We start from the raw sequence: 19,797 nt of genomic DNA, 5'->3' as shown, positions 1-19,797 counted from the left end.
AGTTTTTCCACTTGGTTATACTATAAATTAAAGACTACTTCAGGCACAAACTTTGTTTGCTTACACTTGAATAAAGGATTAAACCAAAAATATAATTTCTTTGCATCTTTTTATAGTATAACCAAGTGGAAAAACTTCCAACATCTATCTCTAATCCAGAGTATTTTAATAATAAGGTGTGACACCTTTTGGCTACTCGTACATAGAAATATGACTTCTGCATTACTTCAACCTTGGTATCACTTTTGGGCCTGGCTCTCACTAACGAAGACTCATTGAAGCTAGTCTGGGTAATGATTCTGCACATAATGCATAGCATTATACATGTCCATAAGGATATGTGCTTATGGAATACTAAGGCAAGTGATGTGAAGCCATTAGCTTCTAGATATGAATTGCCCAGACCGAAAATTAATTCAGACACAAACTTTGTTTGCTTACACTTGGATAAAGGATTAAACCAAGAATATAATTTCTTGGCTTATTTAAAATTTATAGCATAACGTGGAAAAATTTCTAACATTATGAAGTACAGTGGAATCAAAATTAGAGGTATTTAACTCATTTCTTTACTTTATGCAAATGATGTCATTCTCATAAATAAAAGCAGATCAATTCTTCAAGATTTGACTAAATAACTGCTGTATCAAATTTGGTATGAAAATCAGCAAATAAAAAGAAAAAAAAACAATGAAAATAGGCATGAACACAGAAAACATCATCTACATTCAACAATGGCGAACCTATAGAACAAACAAAATATTTTAATTATATAGTCAATTTTTAGTGAAGATAGCAAATTAAATATGGAATAGACAATAGCATAAGCAAAGCTAGTATAAGGAAAGCCAGAAAATTAATTTAATACTGAATAAGCGAGAAAGCAGCCAAAACACCAAAACACACACACACACACACACACACACACACACATATATATATATATATATATAAGGCAGTTCAAATTAATTTTAACTTATGAATCTGAGAGTCAGGTTAGAAATAAAACAGGTGATCAGAGCCTATGCCACAGATAGAGCTGAGCATAAAAATCTGTCAGGTGAACAGACAGTACATGATAGAGATCCTTCATGTTCTAGAAAAGATTCCAACTTGAATCTTTCCATTTGAAAGGTGCTGTCAAAACCAATAAGCTATGAGACTCCCATGTGGGACAGCAACATTAGTTCTAAAGGAAATAACTTTCTTCAATCTGTACTCCAGTAAAACAATTATTCTTTAAAACAATTATTATCGCCAAATTCCTGACATATACCCTCAGAGGGTGTACAAGATCTTATGATAGTACTATATGAAAAGTTAACATCACAAACTTCCTATCAACAATTTTCCTCCAGATTAGCCTGTTATCTATCAACATTCCAATATTATCAGATCTTATTTTTCTAAGGCACTTTTTACTGATCAATCAACCAACATCTTGGTCTTTTTCCTGCTATCCTGGTAAAGAACACTTGTTTAGCTAATCTTTCTTCTGCCATTCTGTTTAAGTGGAAATACCACCTGAGATTAGCTCTGCTAACACATTCCTGAATGCCAACAATGTCAAGTTCTTTCCTAATATCTAATATGATACTGCAATTATGGTCTCCAGTCTTCGATCAAGAGTTATTTTTAACCCAGCTTTCAGATCCACAAGTTAATATTGGTTAAACACTGTCTTTTATAGAGCTAGTTTAGTGTTTTGAATGATTTGGCTATGGTTGGCTGTCTGTAATGAGATTAACAGATTCAATAGCGCTGATGATGATAATGTTGTAATCTCCGAGGTGGAATTTGGGATTTTGTATGACAAAATCGCGTTTCTCGGGGAAAAAATTCACGATATTAGCCATGCCATCCGGATGCAAAAAAAGGTAAATTGAAGGAAATGATCGTCTTGGTTGATACCAATGATTTAAGAGGCGACAAGTATTCTATGACAGAGGATGTAAAGGAGTTGTTAGAAGAGGCAAAACTGAAGAGTGAGAAAGTGAAGATCTTACTTAAGGCATACTGAGTTAAGTTGATCGGTATCATACAGGGTGGAGGATTTTCCTCTTGGTGAGATGCGTTTTCATCTCATAAATCAGGAAAATCCGGTAGGAGAACGTATGTCTCCTACCACGTTATGATTGAGGTGAACTGAGAGAGGGGGCATTGATAGCTAATGAGTCTATATGTAGATTGTGGAAAAGAAATGATCTAGAATTTGCTGATCTTTGGTCTCTCTTTGACAGAAAGAAGGATTTGTACAATGCAGATGGACTGCATCTGAAAGGTTTTAGTGTTAGGTGTATGGAGAGAGAGCTTTGTTCACTGAGCAAGATGACGTGCAAATTCAGAGAAACTTAAGCAATTAGGGTGGAAGGAGTGAGTTTGTGTGAAGGCACCCATGAAGTGAGTGAGTGTGAGAATGACAAAGTGTGGAATCTAGTCTCTTAAGCAAAAATATTGAATAGGATAGTCAATTCAGAAGCTAAAGATGGGTGGGGGAATAAAGGGATGTTGCTGTTTTGATATACCAAGGATAGCCACAACATGCTTCGCAAGCCGCATGCGGCTTGCAACCCCTAGTCATGCAGCTCTTCACGATCTACCAGGAAAAAATAAACAAAAAAAAAGGACAACAAAAAAAGAGGAACAAAATAAAAAAAAGAAGAGAGAGAGAGAAAGAGTTAATAAAAATCATTGCAATAAAAAGTTTAATTAGAAACATGTTAAACGATGTTTACTTTGAACAATTAGGATAATTTTAAACTCAAAACAATAATTTTAGTGACTTATTTACTAGCAGAGGCCTTCCTTATATCCATTTTCTTAGTAAGCTTCTTAAAATTAGGTTACAACATTGCTATACTACCTTACCATCCCATTGATCAAAGGTTGTGGCTCTTCTAAGTTTAACCAGAATTATTTTGACTCCAAAAGGATGCGTAGTTGGCTGCCCCTGCTATATACTAATGCCATAAGTGTCAGGAACAAGAGAGAGGAGTTTTTGGCATTGGTTAGTGCAACCTTGCCAAAAGTTATAGACATTAATGAGACTTGGATAACAGCAGATGATGTAGTTACAAGGATTGAATGTGAAGGGTTTAGTATTTTCAGGAAAGATAAAGAAGATAGGATGGGGAGGAGTGCTGCTGATGATAGCAGATGATTAGCAACCAAAAAGAATATGAGATAGGCAGGAGGATGGCTGTTCATTTGAAAAGACAATCTGGTGTGAGATTAAGACCAATAAGACTATATGTCAGGGGAGTTCCAGAGATGATCTGGAAGACTTGCAGATGGAAATTAGTACGAGTGCAGGTCCAGTGATTATTATGGGGGACTTTAACTATGGAGATATAGACTGGAAGGAAGAAAGATCAAGTGGCAGAAAGTAAATAGAATTTATACACCTGCTGAGAGAATTACTTAAGGCAGCATGTGATGGAGGGGACTAGGAGTGAGAGAGTATTGGATCTGTTCATAGGATCAGAATAGCTATTCTCACCTTGGCCATGGATGGCTCTTCTGATCCTATGACCAGGTCCAATACTCTCCCACTGCCTCCAAATGGTGAAAGTGACCATGCAGTCTTGACTTGGGAGATTGTAAAACATGAGGAATATTCTATCAAGAAGGGGGTATTTGTGAAACTACAAGGCAGGTGATTACGACATGCTTAGGAAAAAGCTTAAATCTGTGCCATTGCATAAAACACTACAGGGTAAGGATGTTAGTAGTGCATGGGATATAGTTAAGGGTCATCTAGAGGAAGCAGTATTAAATTAACCTAGGGTGAGGGTTAATCGGGTAGAAGTTAGATGGATGAGTAATATTATTAAGCACAAGCTGCAGAAGAAGAAAATGTTGTGGAGGGTATATAAAGAGAAAGGTGACCAGCATGGCAAGGAAGGCAAAACAGGATTAAGAAGAATTTAGCCGAGCAGGCCAAAGGAAATCCCAAAGAGTTCTTCCATAGTCATTCTTCCTCTTACTTGTGGCAAGTAAGAGGAAGAATGACTATGGAAGATTAATCTTAATGAGTGATAATGGTCATGAAAAGACAGAAGTAGATAAAACAGTTGAGTTACTGAGTGAAAACTTTGCAAGCATAATATCTTCCTAGTGAGATTACTTGCTTAAATTATGTGATAGATGCTAATGTGGGAACAGAGATGGATGAATTGGAGATTCTTAGGATATTGCAGAATCTCAATGTAAATACAGCTGTGGAATTAGATGGGATATCAACTAGGGTTTTGCAAGAATGTGCAAGGGAACTGGCAATGCCTTTGACCAAGCTGTTTAATTTAAGTCTCAGCTCTGGTAGAATTTCAAGGGAGTGGAAAGAGGGCAGAATTGTTCCTTTGCATTAGGGAGGTGCTAAGACTGCAGTGGCAAATTACAGACCAATCAGTATCTCAGGCATGGTGGTAAAAGTACTAGAAAATTGGTAAAAAAGAGAATTCAAGAATGGATAGATAAAAATATGATACTGTGCGAGGGTCACCATAACTTTATGAAGGGTTGGTCATGCCTTAGTAATAATTTACTAACTTTTTTATAATGGAGTAACAGCCAAGTTGGATAAAGGAAATGGCTACTTGATGATTTTGCAAAGGCATTTGACACAATACCACATGGAACACTGTTACACAAATTAGAACAAATGGGGGAATGGATTGACACTTGTTAAGTGAATGAGAAGATGGCTGCTGCATAGTTATCAAAAAAGTGGTATATGGAGGGCCAGAATCGAGGTGCAAACAGGTGAATAGTAGTGTGCCACAAGGTTCAGTGCTGGGACAATTGCTGTTTAATTTGTACATAAATTATATAGAAAATAACCTGCAAGGAAATATTTAGTCGTTTCCTGATGGTGTGAAATTAAGTAGAATAACAGTTAATCAAGGCGATGATGGAGAGTTTGCAGGACTGCTTGTTTCATTTAGCAATCTTTCAAAGTAATTACTCCATCTCCTTCTTCGTGTAGCTTCCTCAGTGAGAGGGTGCAGCACCGTGTCTTTCCAGTTCTCTCTGTTGGTGGCTTTCCTTTTTGTTTCTGCATAGCCATATGATCCTGTCCATGATCTTATATCTTCAAGTCATGTCCTTCGTTTTTTGCCTCTTGATCCTTTCCCATAATTTTTCCTTCTAAAACTGTTAGTATCCTCTGTCCTGCTGAACCTCTTAGTACATGTCCTGCCAATCTCATCTTTCTCTGGATCATTTCCTGTAATAAAGATCTGTGTTCTCATTCTCTGTAGGACATCTGTATTTGTCACGTTTTGTCCATGTGATTTTCGGAGTTCTCCTATAGCACCACATTTCAAAGGCCATTATCTGTTGCCTTACTCTCTTCTTGAATATCTAGTGGTATTCTGACTAACTCTATAACCACCTAATACACAAATTATCACAGTTATAGCATCTAAATTTTCTTTTATTAAAGAAAGCAGAGGAATTTTCTAGAAACTGGAATATTACTGTAAACATTTCTAGTGACAGTTCTAGACTGAGATCTTTAACAGGAGAAGTAAGTTGCTCTTCCAGTCTAGATAATATATTTCCACCACAGCAGGAAACAACTTCTCAGACTATCCTTGACTGACAATGAGATGTTTTCTCTCTCTCATACTGATAGATGTGCCATATATTGTAACAGGTTCTTCAATTATATCCAAATTTGCACGGGGAAGGATATTTGTTTCAGGATGTATTAGAAACTGATAACTAAGGAGAAGCCTATATTCGGTTGGTATATTGGAATTACTAAAAAGTATGTGTATTGACATTAACGAGACATGAGGCATGTGAAAATGATTGGCAAATATAAGAGAGGTATGAATAGAAATACTTTCACTAGAGGCAAATGAAGTGCAAATAATTTATAATTGTGGTATTATATGTATGTGTGTCCAATAAGTTGCTGGGGGTAGAGTGAATTACATGTGATCCTATATCCTCTAGATATGCATGTTTACATTATGATGGGCATAATTAAAAATCACGTTATGAAGAGAATGACTTGTTTGCAAAATATAAATAATTAATCAACAACAAACAAAATCTATATACATTAGTAGCTTAGTACAGCTACAGAGACGGACTTATTCTCTCTGAACTAATAATAATTCATGTAATTTCTCTAGGTGCGGCAGGAATACACATAGGTTGGAGCAGTAAATCATCCTGAACAATTAGTTGTGCTTGTTAGGTGTAATTATTTTTATTTTACTTTGTTTTCTAAGAATTTTCTTTTATTCACTAATGTTCAGTGTACACTTTTTCACAGACTACTATACATATACATAATTTCCAAATGGAATTATCCACCCATTCAAGAATAAGTTTTTGTTGGAGATCACCAGATGCAGTCTTCTTATAAAAGATAGGATTTGTTTTTATTCAGGAATAGATGGATTTTTACTAACTATGTCTAGTCTTTCCGAAGACGAATGAAATTGTTCATATAGTGAAAAATCCTTCCCAACAGACACCATATAGCAGATCCAAGTAGTTTTGTTGCATCACTAAATACAGTACAGAGACATTTATAGTGTATGTACAATATTCAGCAATACGCTAATTAGAGACTGCTGGAATAAAAATGACCCTACACAATGAAAAACACCTCCTCTATCACAGACACTATACTGCATACATGCAAGCAAAATAAAGTCTTATTGTAGCAGCGAACACAGTATCTAACTAAATACATTTGTCCTAACATTGTTCTTCAAATTTTTAGTTGCAGAAAATACATAGTATACCTGTTTATAACATAGTCATTTCGTGCAGAAACCAAAGATTTTTGCAAAGCAAATACAGATGTTTGTATATGTGCATATAACTTGAAAATCAGTTCGAATTGAATTTCAGAATTTCTAACATTAAAGCAGTTCATAAATACTAATTTTACAAATAAAATTGTAGCAAAAAATTGGGATTAACACATCATATACATGAAAAACTTTGTAAAAATGCATCCGCCCATATGGAAGAGATATAACATACAGTAAAGAGAGTTCTTATGAAGCGAAATACTGCCCAACATGAATGTGTTAATTCAGTTCTTGAGCAAAATAAAATGCCTCTGTACTGAATCACCAAAATCCTACTCCTTTTTCTGATTACTGATGTTAGCTGGGAGGCATCAAGTTCAACTCAACTGATGTTGTTTACTGAAGTAGGATTCATGTTTTGTGATAGGCCTTCTTCTCACTTTGAACCATTTCCAATGCCTGTATTGGAAATATTCAACACTTTAACACTTCTGTGAATAATATTCAACACTTCTGTCCCATATAAAGACATAAGTTCTGCTTTCAGTCCATTTCTAAACTGGAAAATTATAATTCAATTACTAAAATCTGCATCTTTTTTTCACCTGATTTAAAACTGTACATATTAGTCAATCTATCATGGTATTAAGATAATTTCTGATTCTAATGTGAATTTTGCATAGGTATAGTCCTTAATCCAACTTTCTACAATATTCATTCAAAATTTTATGTCAAGTAGTATGTCAAATGCTTTTCTAGCTCTTATAGAGATTTGCACTAAAGACAACTTCCTCTGTAATTATGACTTGAGTATCATAAGCAGTTGCACATCAGAATTTTCCTAATCTCTTAATAGATTCAGCCAACTGATAAAAGGTTTGATGCTTTTAGAAGTATCGCCATTAAATAAATGCTAAATTAATATACTCTATATATTTTTCATTAGATGTAGCCATATTAATTTTTAGGCAGCATACAAGATTCAAAAAGGATCTTGTAAAGAAAAAATATTTTTTTTTTTAGATGGATACTTTTTCAATGGAATACAGGTAGGAGCCTGTGTAGCTCAGTAGAAGTGGCGTTTGCACTCTACGGAGCTTGACCGCACGAAGAAAGGATTTGGTGGTTCAATTATAGTCGCCAACTAGAGGAAATTTTGCTAAGCCTTTTTTCGACCGGTTCCCGAGTTAATCGATCTCTGGCATGGGCTAGCAGTTTTTTTCTCCCAGAAACTCAGGTTTTTCGTCCCGTAAACTCAAGAAAATTGACCGTCGAACCCACACTATTTTCAGACATTAAAAATATTGTGTGTTAGGGGCCACGAGATGGCAGCACTAGCTTGCCACCTTCTTCACTGCATGCCGATGAATCAGTGATAGCCCTGGGCCAGCTATCTGTCTGAGTGGCTACCAGTGGAGATTGAACTGCCCACTCAGTCTCCAAAAGTTAGATAGGGTAAACGGCCCCGCCTAATCCCTATACGGGAACAAATAGGTGTTAGTTGATTTTTTTTTTTTTTTTTTTTTGGAATACAGGTACTGTCCAACTTACTGAAATTCAGGCTTATGCAAATTATCCTGAAAGGGTATAAAAAAATTGTTATAAAAATGATACTTGCCATGCACATATTTCTCACATGCTACTTAACAGCAGTTTTTTAAGGCTTCTTCCTTGAAGAAGCCTAAAATTCTGCACCAGGTACATAATGTGTACTGCTGCATATTTAGAAGTTTTTGAAGCTGATTTTTGTTTATAGCAAGTGCTTAAAAATGTCTTAATGGTTTTACAAAATCTTCAGTCATTTCTTGATAAATTAACACTGAAGGCTGAATGGGCAAATTAGCTTTTTAACATTTCTTTCTATTTTCTCATATTATTTGTACTTTATTATATATTCTGCATTAATAATTACATACCCAGACTAATTTATGTGGAATAAGAGAGAAATTAGTCAAAACACTAAATTAGCTGTATACAAGCCAGTGTTCAAACCAATTTTAACTTATGGATCTGAGAGCTGGGTCAGAAGTAAAACACTTGACCAAAGACTAGAGACTGCAGATATGAGAGTCCTGAGAAAGATTAGGGGCATGAACAGATGGCATCAATGGCAACATCATTATTATTATTATTGTTCCGGGCAACTCCTTGGAGATGCCCGGAACAATAATACAGACTCATCGAGGGAGGCCCTAACATCATGTCAAGAACAACTATTCGACATTGACACAGTATCTATCATACCTTGCCTTGAACTCATTCACAGTCGTAGCACCCACAACAGACTCTGGAAGCTTATTCCACTCATTCACCACTCTCCAAGTAAAAAACCTAGCTCTAACACCCTTGTCAACCACGCTCTTGCCCAGCTTCCATGCATAGCCCCTAGTTCTCCCACCACCAGTCATATTTTCAAAAATATCTTCTGGATCAATCTTATAGAAACCCTTCAGTAATTTGAATGTCTCAATCATATCACTCCTCCTTCGCCTATCGTTTAATCTCTGCAACCCATAAAACTTCAACCTATTCTCATAAGGTTCATTCCACAGACCTGCTATCATCTTGGTCACTCGTCTCTGGATCTTCTCCACTTCCTCCCATTAAGAAGAAACCCTGGTGCCCATAACTGCACACAGTAGTCCAGATGAGGTCTTATCAAGGCTCGATACAGACAACAACTTGTTTGTCTCTGCATGTTAAAGTATTTTTCAGAAGCCAAGTGATTTGATGAGCTGATTTAGTCACTTTTGCAATGTGCCCCCTAAACTTCAATTCCCTATCCACCAACACTCCCAAATCCCTGGCCTCATCAATCTCCTGGAGTACGGTTCCACCAATGCGATATACTGCTGCTATTCTTTTCACCCCAAAGTGCATTACCTTACACTTTGCCACATTAAATTGACATCCATTTTTCCTGGCCCAGTCCTCCAAACAATCCAAATCATCCTGTAAAATTTTGACATCCTGTGCACTCACAATTGCTCTACCCAACTTTGCATCATTAGCAAACAAGTGAACACTTCCTCTCAATTCATATTAAAAATGAGGATATTAGGAAAGAACTTGACATTGTTCGCAACCAGGAATGCATTAGCAGAGCTAATCTCAGGTGATATGGTCACTTAAACAGAATGGGCGAGGAAAGATTAGCAAAACAAGTGTCCTCTGCCATATCGGCAGGAAAAATACCCAGACGAAAACTAAGATAAGGTGGATTGATACAGTAAAAAAGTGCCTTAGATGATAGAAATATAAGATCTGATAATGTTGGAGCCTTACAGGTAACAGACTGATTTGGAGGAAAATTATAGATAGAAAGTTAGTAATGATGTAAATTTTTGTGTAGTTCTATCATATCCTGCACACCCCTTGAAGGTACATGGCAGGAATTTGATGATTATGACTAATTTATGTGTACATCTGTGATTGAAATTAAAAGGAATAACATTTAAAACATGTTAATGCACCACTGCAAACACATAAGCAACAGGATGTAATTGGCATGTGAATGAGTTTGTGATTAAATCTTGAAAGGAGAACCATATGTGTTTATGGACATGACAGCTATCAAGTAGAAAACCAGGAAATGCATGAAAATAATATTGTTCATGTTGATTTAAAAAAATTTAAATCTCGGTAAAGTAATCATTAATTTGTTTAGTTCCTGTTTAAATAGTGACAGAATATATTTGTAGTAAGACAAGTTACATAAAAGTTTGTGTAACTTGACTCTTACCTAAGTCTCTCAACTTAGGTAAGAGTCAAGAATCCTGACATACAATTGTATCATTTTGCATTGAGACAATCTGTGATACTGCACCATTTTATGTTAATGACATCTGTTATTGGCATTAGTCCAGTTACAGACTAAGCCGATTTGAAATGCGTGTTTTTACTCATCATACCTTATAGTTATAGAGCACGGGTCTCAAATTCAAACGCAGCAAAGGGCCAGTCAATTAGATGTATATCAGATGCAGGCCATATTCAATATTATTCTGTGAACCAAAACATAAACTAAAAAAAGAAAGGCTCTAACAAAGGCCCTTTTGTTGCCGGGCCTTTTGTAAATGTTTACGACTTACGTAAACAGTAACACCACCATTTAAATTTTAAATTTATAATCATTTTTATTTTTAAATTTTAAAAATAACAAGTTTAGAAAATAAGTTCAATTACATTTTATTCATACTTTAAGAAAATTATTTAAATGCATAATTTTGACTTACAAAAATAAAGATTTTTATCTACGAGTCCTTTTTTTAATTTGATTTTGATCCTGAAACCTGACACCTTTTCCTCTGTACTAACATGTCAATATCTGCTTTTTCGTTTAGTGTTGCAATATGAAGTATTGCATTTAATCCAGAATCTTTTATCTGTGAGCAGAACTTTGACTTTAAGTTTCATAATTGAAAATAACTGCTCACATACATAGGTGCTTCCAAAGATTGACAACATTTTTGCACAATATATTTTATATTTGAGATGTTTACTGCTGATATTTATAAAAATTCGGTATTCCAACTTTGTTATATTTAATTTTTAGTTTAGTATTGCACTGGAGTTCAATTACTTCCATTTGCAATTCTTCATCAACATTTTCAATATTAATTAAAAAAGGTCAACTGAATAATAACAATAATTCATTTTCAAACTGATTGAAATCCGAAAATCTTTTTTCAAATTCAATTCTTCAATTTGAGGAATGTACTTTTCCGCATCATTATTTCGAGAACAAAGAGTTTTGCCAGAAATGACTTAATTGAATCATACATATGACGTATCAACTGTTCACGTCCTTGAAGAGCAGTATTCAAAGTGTTTAAGTGGCTTGTTATGTCAACTAAAAAGGCCAAGTCTTTGCACCAATCGTGAGCTGAAGAATGAATTTTCCTTTGGATGAAGTAAACACGTCAATTTCTTTTTAAGAGTTCAAAAAATCTTTTTAAAACGCCACCTTATCTCCGTATAATATAGCAAAATGCTGCATTGTGAATCCAATTCATCCAACACAGCATTGAATTTTCAATGATTCAAGATGTGAGAGCATATCCAGTTTACTGTTTTAATTACTATGCTCATGACGTGTTCCATCTTTAGTTTTTTTAGCACAAAGTGACTCCTGGTGTATTATGCAATGAAACAATTTAAGTTTGTCCTTGCACAACATTTCCTTTTTAATTTGAAGTTTTGTAATAAGTTTGACGTTAACACCACCATAGTAGGAGCCCCATCTGCAGTCACTTACTAATTTTGACCAGTCTGTGTGAGCATTTTCAACTTTTCTCAATAACAAATGTTATTTCCTGTCGTTGTTCCTGACATTTAACAGCAGCATCACTTGTTGTGATAACATTCGAAAACATCCTCTGTTGAAACTTCAGTTCATTTTTTAAATCTTTAAGTTTGTCATCACACATCTTTTCTGTATATTTATCACAGTTCTTATGGTTTGTTTCATAATGGCGTTTTAGGTTATATTCTTTCACCATGGTGACACTCTACATATCAAACATGTCGGAATATTTTTTTACTTCCAGAAAGAAATATGCCTTCTCCCATTTTTCTTGAAAAGTTCTGCCTTCTTGATCTATTTTTCTTTTTTTAACTTTAAATTCAGACACTGTTATGGGCAAAAAAAAAAAAATAAGTTATTGAGGTAACTTTTTATTAACACACTATCATATTACAATGGTAACCTGTAACTTATTGACATTGTATCACGTGGCTTAAAATGGCTCTGTGACAAGTAACTTCCGTTCAGTGTTGCCAACATTTGATGATAGAAACATGGTACAAAGAATTATAGTAATAAATTTTACTTTTGTTTAAAGCTGTCATAAAACATTTAGAAGTTTGAATTTTTTCTGTTTTAATCCCTGCAGGATGTTAGAAATATTGATTTTTAGAAAAGAAATCATTAAGGTCGCGGGCCGGATACAAAGCCCTCTCGGTCTTCCAGTTTGCGACCCCTGTTATAGACAAGGATAGTATAATCAATGAATGAATTCATTGCACACATAGAGTTAAGATTAATTACACTCTGGTCCATAAACATCTAAGTATATATTACTCAGTACAATTCCTGAGATATCTGTATCTCCTAAAATTTCCCAAGAGAAACAGAAAACAGCAGCAACATATGTTCTTGCATACAATCACACCAACACAAGAAAAAAAAAATGATAATCAGTACCTATTCGATAAGTTGTGTTTTATTACAAATATATGTTGCCATTATTTAAACAAACTAAACATGTTAATGATTACTTTAATAAGATTTAATTGTTTAATATTCAACATGATCATTTTCTGCTTAATAGCGGTCATGTCAATAAACACATTATATGGTTCTCCTATCAAGATTAATCACAAAACCTCAATCCACTATTGAAAGGTAGATAAGTTGTAAGCTTTTGTGATTAAATTAACTTATCAATAGCAAGTTTTGGAATAGCAAAACACAGAAAATCAATATTATTCTTCCCTGGTATTTAATTTTCCTTCATATCGGAATCCTTTTACAACTCTCTCTTTTAACTCTACGTTTTTTCCCCCCACATTACTCAACATACGTCCTTTTTCTTGTGTCCATCAGCTGCTCTGCTCATATTATAGTATATCATATTCTGTATTTTCAATCATTTTGACTGTGGCAATGACATCACAGCGGCTTGGTATTACAAACAGTAAAGAGCAGTTTTTAATCATCACAGACATAGTACATTTATCTGTAGCACAATCAGAGCAAAATTTCCTTTTTACTTAATGCCTGAATTATAGAATTGACAGAAAAACATCTTCAGATGCTTTAGTCCCAATGATGCAAGGAAGTATGTACATTTTGATTATTTTTCTTTTTTGGTACTAATGAAATACTGCTTTCCATCATCAACTTCCATATGAAACATGGCTAAGCTTAACAGCTTCACTAGTTTTCTACTGATGGCAAAACTACAGGCTGCCTTACGCATTCTTGTTACATGGAATATAGTTTAGACAAGCAGCCAAAAATTTTATCGACAGAATGATATCCACATATATCTCCTATTCTAATGTGAATATAACAAATATTACAAATAAAAATTTGTCCCTAGACAAATTATGTACAGATGTTTAAAGGAATTTAAATATCATTATAGAAGGTTTCAAACTTTTACTGTTTGTAACAGTGAACTTAAAATAGCATCAGTTTTATGGGACTTTGACTTTTTTTTTGTAGTTTGTTATAGCACCTTTCATTATGATATTGTTTGCTATAACCTGTTTACTGTATTGCTTGGTATTAAATAACTTATTTATCACAAGGTATTATTCTGGATTAAGTAACACAGGATTAAGAGTCAGTGAGCAAAGTGATTAATCTTACAATTCCACATATTACTGAATTCATGAACTTAGTAATTCATGTTACTTCCATTTCAGTGGCAGCAGATTTATGAATACTGATGGGCACAAGTAGGCACAAAAAGGGTGGAATTTTAATTCAGAGGATTAAAAAATATATGTAAGCATTATATAGAATACACACTATACTCAAACTTCAAGAAAGCTAGAAAATATGAATTAAATCTATTTTAATGTTCTTAGCCTGAAGTCAATGCTAAAGATTTAGAATTGCCAGCTTATGCTTTTTTTTTTTTTTTTTTTTTTAAAAATAACAAGCCAAAATTTTCTGGAAAGTTCAATTAATATTCAAATTTACTTTATTCTAAATGTTTTCTGTAAAATTTGATGCCTGTCTACCTGCAAATGTTGAAGATCATCTTCCTGAATATTTTGAGATAGATTAAAAACCTGAAAGAGAAAAATCACTTAATACTACTACTTCTAATAACTATCTACATATAAAGTTAATAAAACTCAAAGTCATAATAAATTTAAATGGATCACTAGTAAAAAATAATGACCGAGAATCATAATTAGAAGCACAACCACTGTGAAATGATACTTAGTTTTCTTACTACATAAGCTTAACCTTCAAGCAGAATAGCTCAAAATCTGTGACTGATGTTAGATCCTGAATGGAGGATTTTCTAAGAAGTTGTTCATTCAGAATCTAACATGAAAATTTTAACTAATTTAAGATAATACCTGCACACCAGCAGAAAGTAAGAAAGACCTTGTTTGTTGTATATGAGAATGTGCATTAATATGTGTAATGTATTGGAAATATTTTGTTGTCAAACGGAAGACTAAATTAGAGAATTATGTCAAATTAAGGATTCTATGTAAAAGAAATATTGGCTTAAATTTGTGTCCTATTAAGCTATCTAAAATAACATAAGTCGACAGAAAGGTAATGAGTAACAGTTCAAAGGTCACATCTGAACCACATGTATCAATCGTAACGCCAGAGGCTATAGCGTATGTGCGGAAAGTGACGTACACGCACTTTCCACGAAGACGGCACCTAACAGCAAAAGGGAGAGTAAAGGATCATCTTAAGGGCATTAAAAGTAAAGGGTCGTGAGAAAAAGGATACAGCAAAAAGAGGGTGCTAGAACACAGAATATAAGGCAATGCGCGTCATATTGCAAGCCTTTTTTTCGGATTTTCATCTTGAGGATTCTTGACCTGATTATGCTGAAGAAGATTCCATGCAGAGCCTTATGCGAATCATCAGCCTATGCAGAATCGTGCCAGTCACTGGATGTTCCATCAGAAAGGAGAAGAGATAGCCCTTAGTCACAGCAGAAACTAGTTCGTGTCCGGCAGCAGTAGAAAGGACAACGTAGACAAAAGCCAGGCGCTGAGATAGCCGATCAGAGGATGACCAGAACAACACGTTAAGACCTTCGGAAAGAACTGGGTAATGTAGAGAGATCTTTGTTATATGTTAGGAAGTGATAGAAGATAGAAATTTGTGTTTGATTAAGTAATGTGGACAATCCTTAGAGAACTTTGATAAGATTTTGTATTTGAAACAGCTAGTTCTGTTGGACAAGGAATTGTCAGGAATGAATCTCTAATTGAATGAGACTGAAATGGTAAGTGTGTTTTGTTTAGTAGATAACCTTAACTGAGAAAACAACAAGTTGTGTAATATGTACTTTATGAATAGCATGCATGAGAGGATCTTAATTTAGTGTGATATTGTCATTGCTTTCCATTGTTTTTGTATGATTAACATTTTGATCTGTCTAGGCGAATTTGATTAATTTAGAATTGTTTAACTATCTTAGCATGAGATTTAGAAGTTTTAGTATTTTGATTCAATTTAGTTGTACTTGTCTTTTAGTTCCAATAAACATGTTTTATTGCATATGCCTGAGTCATATGAATTCGAGATATCAAATTACCACTTATGAAATTAGAACCTTAGCGGGAGAAATTTCAGATATATATATTTAAGTAATAGATCATTGGTCACAACTGCAAAGTACCGATATCTATTTAAGTGTATGTTAGAGTGTATGTCAATGAATCTAGGAATATTTCCCTGAACTTGGAATTAATTCCTGTTATAGGATACTGGCTGGTGCAGTATAATACAAATTTGCCAGTATCCAAAAAGGGAATATCCCTGGGTAGAATCAAGTTAAGCTACACATAAGAAAAGATAACAGAGGTTAATGAGGTATATAAATTCAGAAATTAGCGAAGAACAACGACATAACACTGACCTCACTAATGCTCTTCTCATAAAAATGAAAGGGAATTACTTTCCATTTTTATATTCAGCAATATATATTCCATTCAAAAACATTCCAAAATCTAGTGGAAAGCTTCCCATAAGATTGAAGGTTGTTAGGTTAGCTAAAGATGGACAATTCCACATTAATGCCTTTCACATTAGAACGGGAGTGAGCAGGTGTCCAAATATTTTTGATCAAATGGTGTAATTCATTAGTAAGCAGGGGTACAAAACATTTCCACATCCACTTAAATAATATGATTTGGATATTTCAGAAAGTGCAGACGATGATGCACAACTCATGTGACATATTAAACGAAATAAAATTGGCAGATAAGATTTTTATTTAACTAATAATATCTAAAAGGAAGTAATTTTGTACTTCATTTTAATAATAATAGTAATGACCATTATGCAAGAAAATCAATTTAACTGAAAATTGAAAAACTGAATAATCAAATCCGCAAAATAGTTATAAACTCAGCATGAATAATAACCAAATACAGAAAACATCACTTAATAATATATATATATATATAATAATTAATGAATAATAATAAATAAATTGTTTATTTTTGTATGAATTAATATAATTAAAAATTAACATGAATAATAACACACTAAGTCAACTACAAGTGACATCATTCATTATCTGCACCAACAGTTGTTTCTGACTTACATGCAGATAAATAATTCTGGTTTCCCTAATTTTATCACTAACAATTCTGAATGATACTAAATCTGATATGCTTCTACAAATTTTAGTTAAAATCCTGAATACAAAGTTTCATCAGACATTAGAATTATCATTTGAATTGTTTTTGCTAATTAAATAAAATTTGATTGTAACCAAACTGAATGAAAACAATTTTGGGGTATATCCCAATACTAAATTTCATGTAATTACATCCAACCAGAACAGAAATATTAAATGGTATAATTTCAAAACCTTCTGGCTGTAAGCTTCCCAAAGAAAAAACATTATAGGGTTCACATTCTATCTAGTCTCCAACTAGAGGAACTTTTTCTAGTCCTTTCTTCAGCCATTTCCCAAGTTAGTTTATATATGGCAAGGTCAAAAAACCACTACACTATTACACAAATAATAATATGAGGCTGAGTCATGAGATGGTGGAAATTGGTTGTCACTCACTCTCTCTGACCCCTCTCTCTTTTTCCTCTCCAAAGCCTTGATTCCCTGACAGCTTCATACTTACTATCAGTAAACTCAATTTCATTTTGATAAAATTATAGAGACTACCACCATGTTAAAAATAACTTTAATTTCCTGATGTTTTGACCTTCATATTAAGGTCATCATCTGGAGCGAGTATACGCAAAGGCAATCTACATTACAACTTAAATAGTAGGCCAAAGTAACACTAATTTGTCAAACGTCAACTGGAAAAAAATAAATAAAATTACATAAAGCTACATTCCATTTAGCATAGTCAGAAAACAAATTCATATTAACCAAAAATAAATAAATTTAATTAATTAAATTAAATAAATCAGCTTATGCCTTTTATTTCCTTATAGGGTGTATGTGATGCCATTTTAGCCCTATCCAACTTTTGGAGACTGAGTGGGCAGTTCATGCTCCACTGGTAGCCAATCTGAAATAGCTGGCCCAAGACCTAAGCAACATCCAATGAAGAGACCGGCAAATAAGTGCTAGCATTTCGTGGTCCCTAATAGAATAAATTTCCGTCTGAAATAATCTGGGTTCTACTGTCACTTTTCTTGAGTTTAAGGGATAAAAATCTGGAGTTTTGTGGGAGAAAAAATCCACTTGCCCATGACATAGATCAACAAACTCTGGAACCAATCAAAGAACAGCTTAGAAAAAAAATTCTAGTCAGTGACTATGCTTGAACTTAAGTCTTTCTTCAGGTGGCCTAACACAGAGAATGCAAAAGTCATTTCCAATGAGTTACACAAACCTTCTCACAATATTAACCATTAATACACCAATAGTAGTCCAATTAGTATTTAAAGTGTGTGAATTGTCAGAATTCTCGAATGAAATTGATTAACAGCTGTAACAAATTTGGTATGAAAATTAGTAATAAAAAGTCCAAAACTATGAAAATAGGCAGAAACATGGTAAACATCAACTGCATTCTCAATAGAATAAGTAAAATATTTCAGCTATTTAGACAGTTTTTAATGAAGATGGTTTATATGGAAATAGACAACAGAATAAGCAAAGCTGGTACGGTGGGGAGCCAGCTAAATAAAACTATACAGAATAACCAAGAAATCAGCCAAAACACTAAATTAGCAGCATGCTCAAAACAGTTTTAAGTTATAGATATAAGAGTTGGGTTAAAAATAAAGCATTCCATCAAAGATTAGAGACCACAGATATGAGAGTTCTGAGAAAAATTAGGAGTCTGAACAGATGGCATCAATGGAAGAATCATTAAAAATGAAGATATCTGAAACACCTGTTTTGTGCCAAGATGACATGATAAAGATCCAGAGAAAGAACAAGTCTATGGATTGATTTAGTCAGAGGTGCCTTAGAAGACTAATGTTGGACACGACAACACTGGAGTACTGACAACTTTGGAGGAAAATTGTTGATAGGAGATTAGTAATAACAAACTTGTAGTACTGTACTAGTAGCATGAATCTTCTTTGAGGGTACACATCAGAAAATTGATTATGTTGATAGTTTATTTTTAGGTGCAGTCTTGTGAAGAATTTTATTGATAGCATTTTTACTATAGCCATTTGGGGGGGGGAGAGGTACTGATGATAATTTTTAATCCATGTTTAAATACTTACTCATTTAAGCAAATCCTTGTAGCACAGTTTTTCAGTGCATTAATGACATCTAGTTTTTGTGTTGGATGGTGGTAAGAGTGTTTGTGTACATAAGCAAGTGTAAAACTCAATGCAGCGTCATGATTCCTACAATGTTTAATTGCATCGATTTTACAGGAGTCACATCCAAAATTCAACTAATTGTAAACTTGTATATAATAGATGTAAATAATAATATCAGCCCAGAAAAATTTACATGATACTGTAGATAGAAGATATATGAGTGTGTATTTCAAAAGAAAATCCCTTAGAGAGCTTAAGTATGTTAGAATTACCTACATAAGTATTACAAAATGCCCATCTGTAGAGACCCCAAGGAATTAAACATGCTAAAATAAAGTAAACAAGTATCTAAAAATAGAAGTTTAGGGGCAATTACCTTAGAGTTCAGAAATATATTTGCCATATCACTTGGTATAGGGTAGAATAGAAACCCATTGTAACCAAAGCAGTCCGACACTGCCGTCAAGGTCGATAGCAAAAGGGGCGGTATACATCAGAGGCTGTTACGGCATGCTAAAAAGGGATTAAACTACACTTCAG

The 19,797-nt window shown here is 34.0% G+C and overlaps 1 protein-coding gene across 3 annotated transcripts in view; it reads right to left on the bottom strand.

Moving 5' to 3' along the window:
* The window catches only part of atl (atlastin GTPase), a 315,725-nt gene that overhangs the window by 199,058 nt on the left and 96,870 nt on the right, over window positions 1-19,797 (bottom strand). For all 3 annotated transcript variants that reach the window (XM_090400775.1, XM_090400777.1, XM_090400776.1), the window contains exon 5: window positions 14,532-14,582. In XM_090400775.1, coding sequence (XP_090256901.1) covers window positions 14,532-14,582 — 51 coding nt within the window. The remainder of the gene's footprint in view (window positions 1-14,531; window positions 14,583-19,797) is intronic.

This window comes from Typopeltis vanoorti, chromosome 11, assembly GCF_054136105.1.
Source record: "Typopeltis vanoorti isolate ZY-2024b chromosome 11, IOZ_Tvanoo_1.0, whole genome shotgun sequence".
Taxonomy (NCBI): Eukaryota; Metazoa; Arthropoda; class Arachnida; order Uropygi; family Thelyphonidae; genus Typopeltis; species Typopeltis vanoorti.
This window is presented reverse-complemented; position numbering and strand designations above follow the sequence as displayed.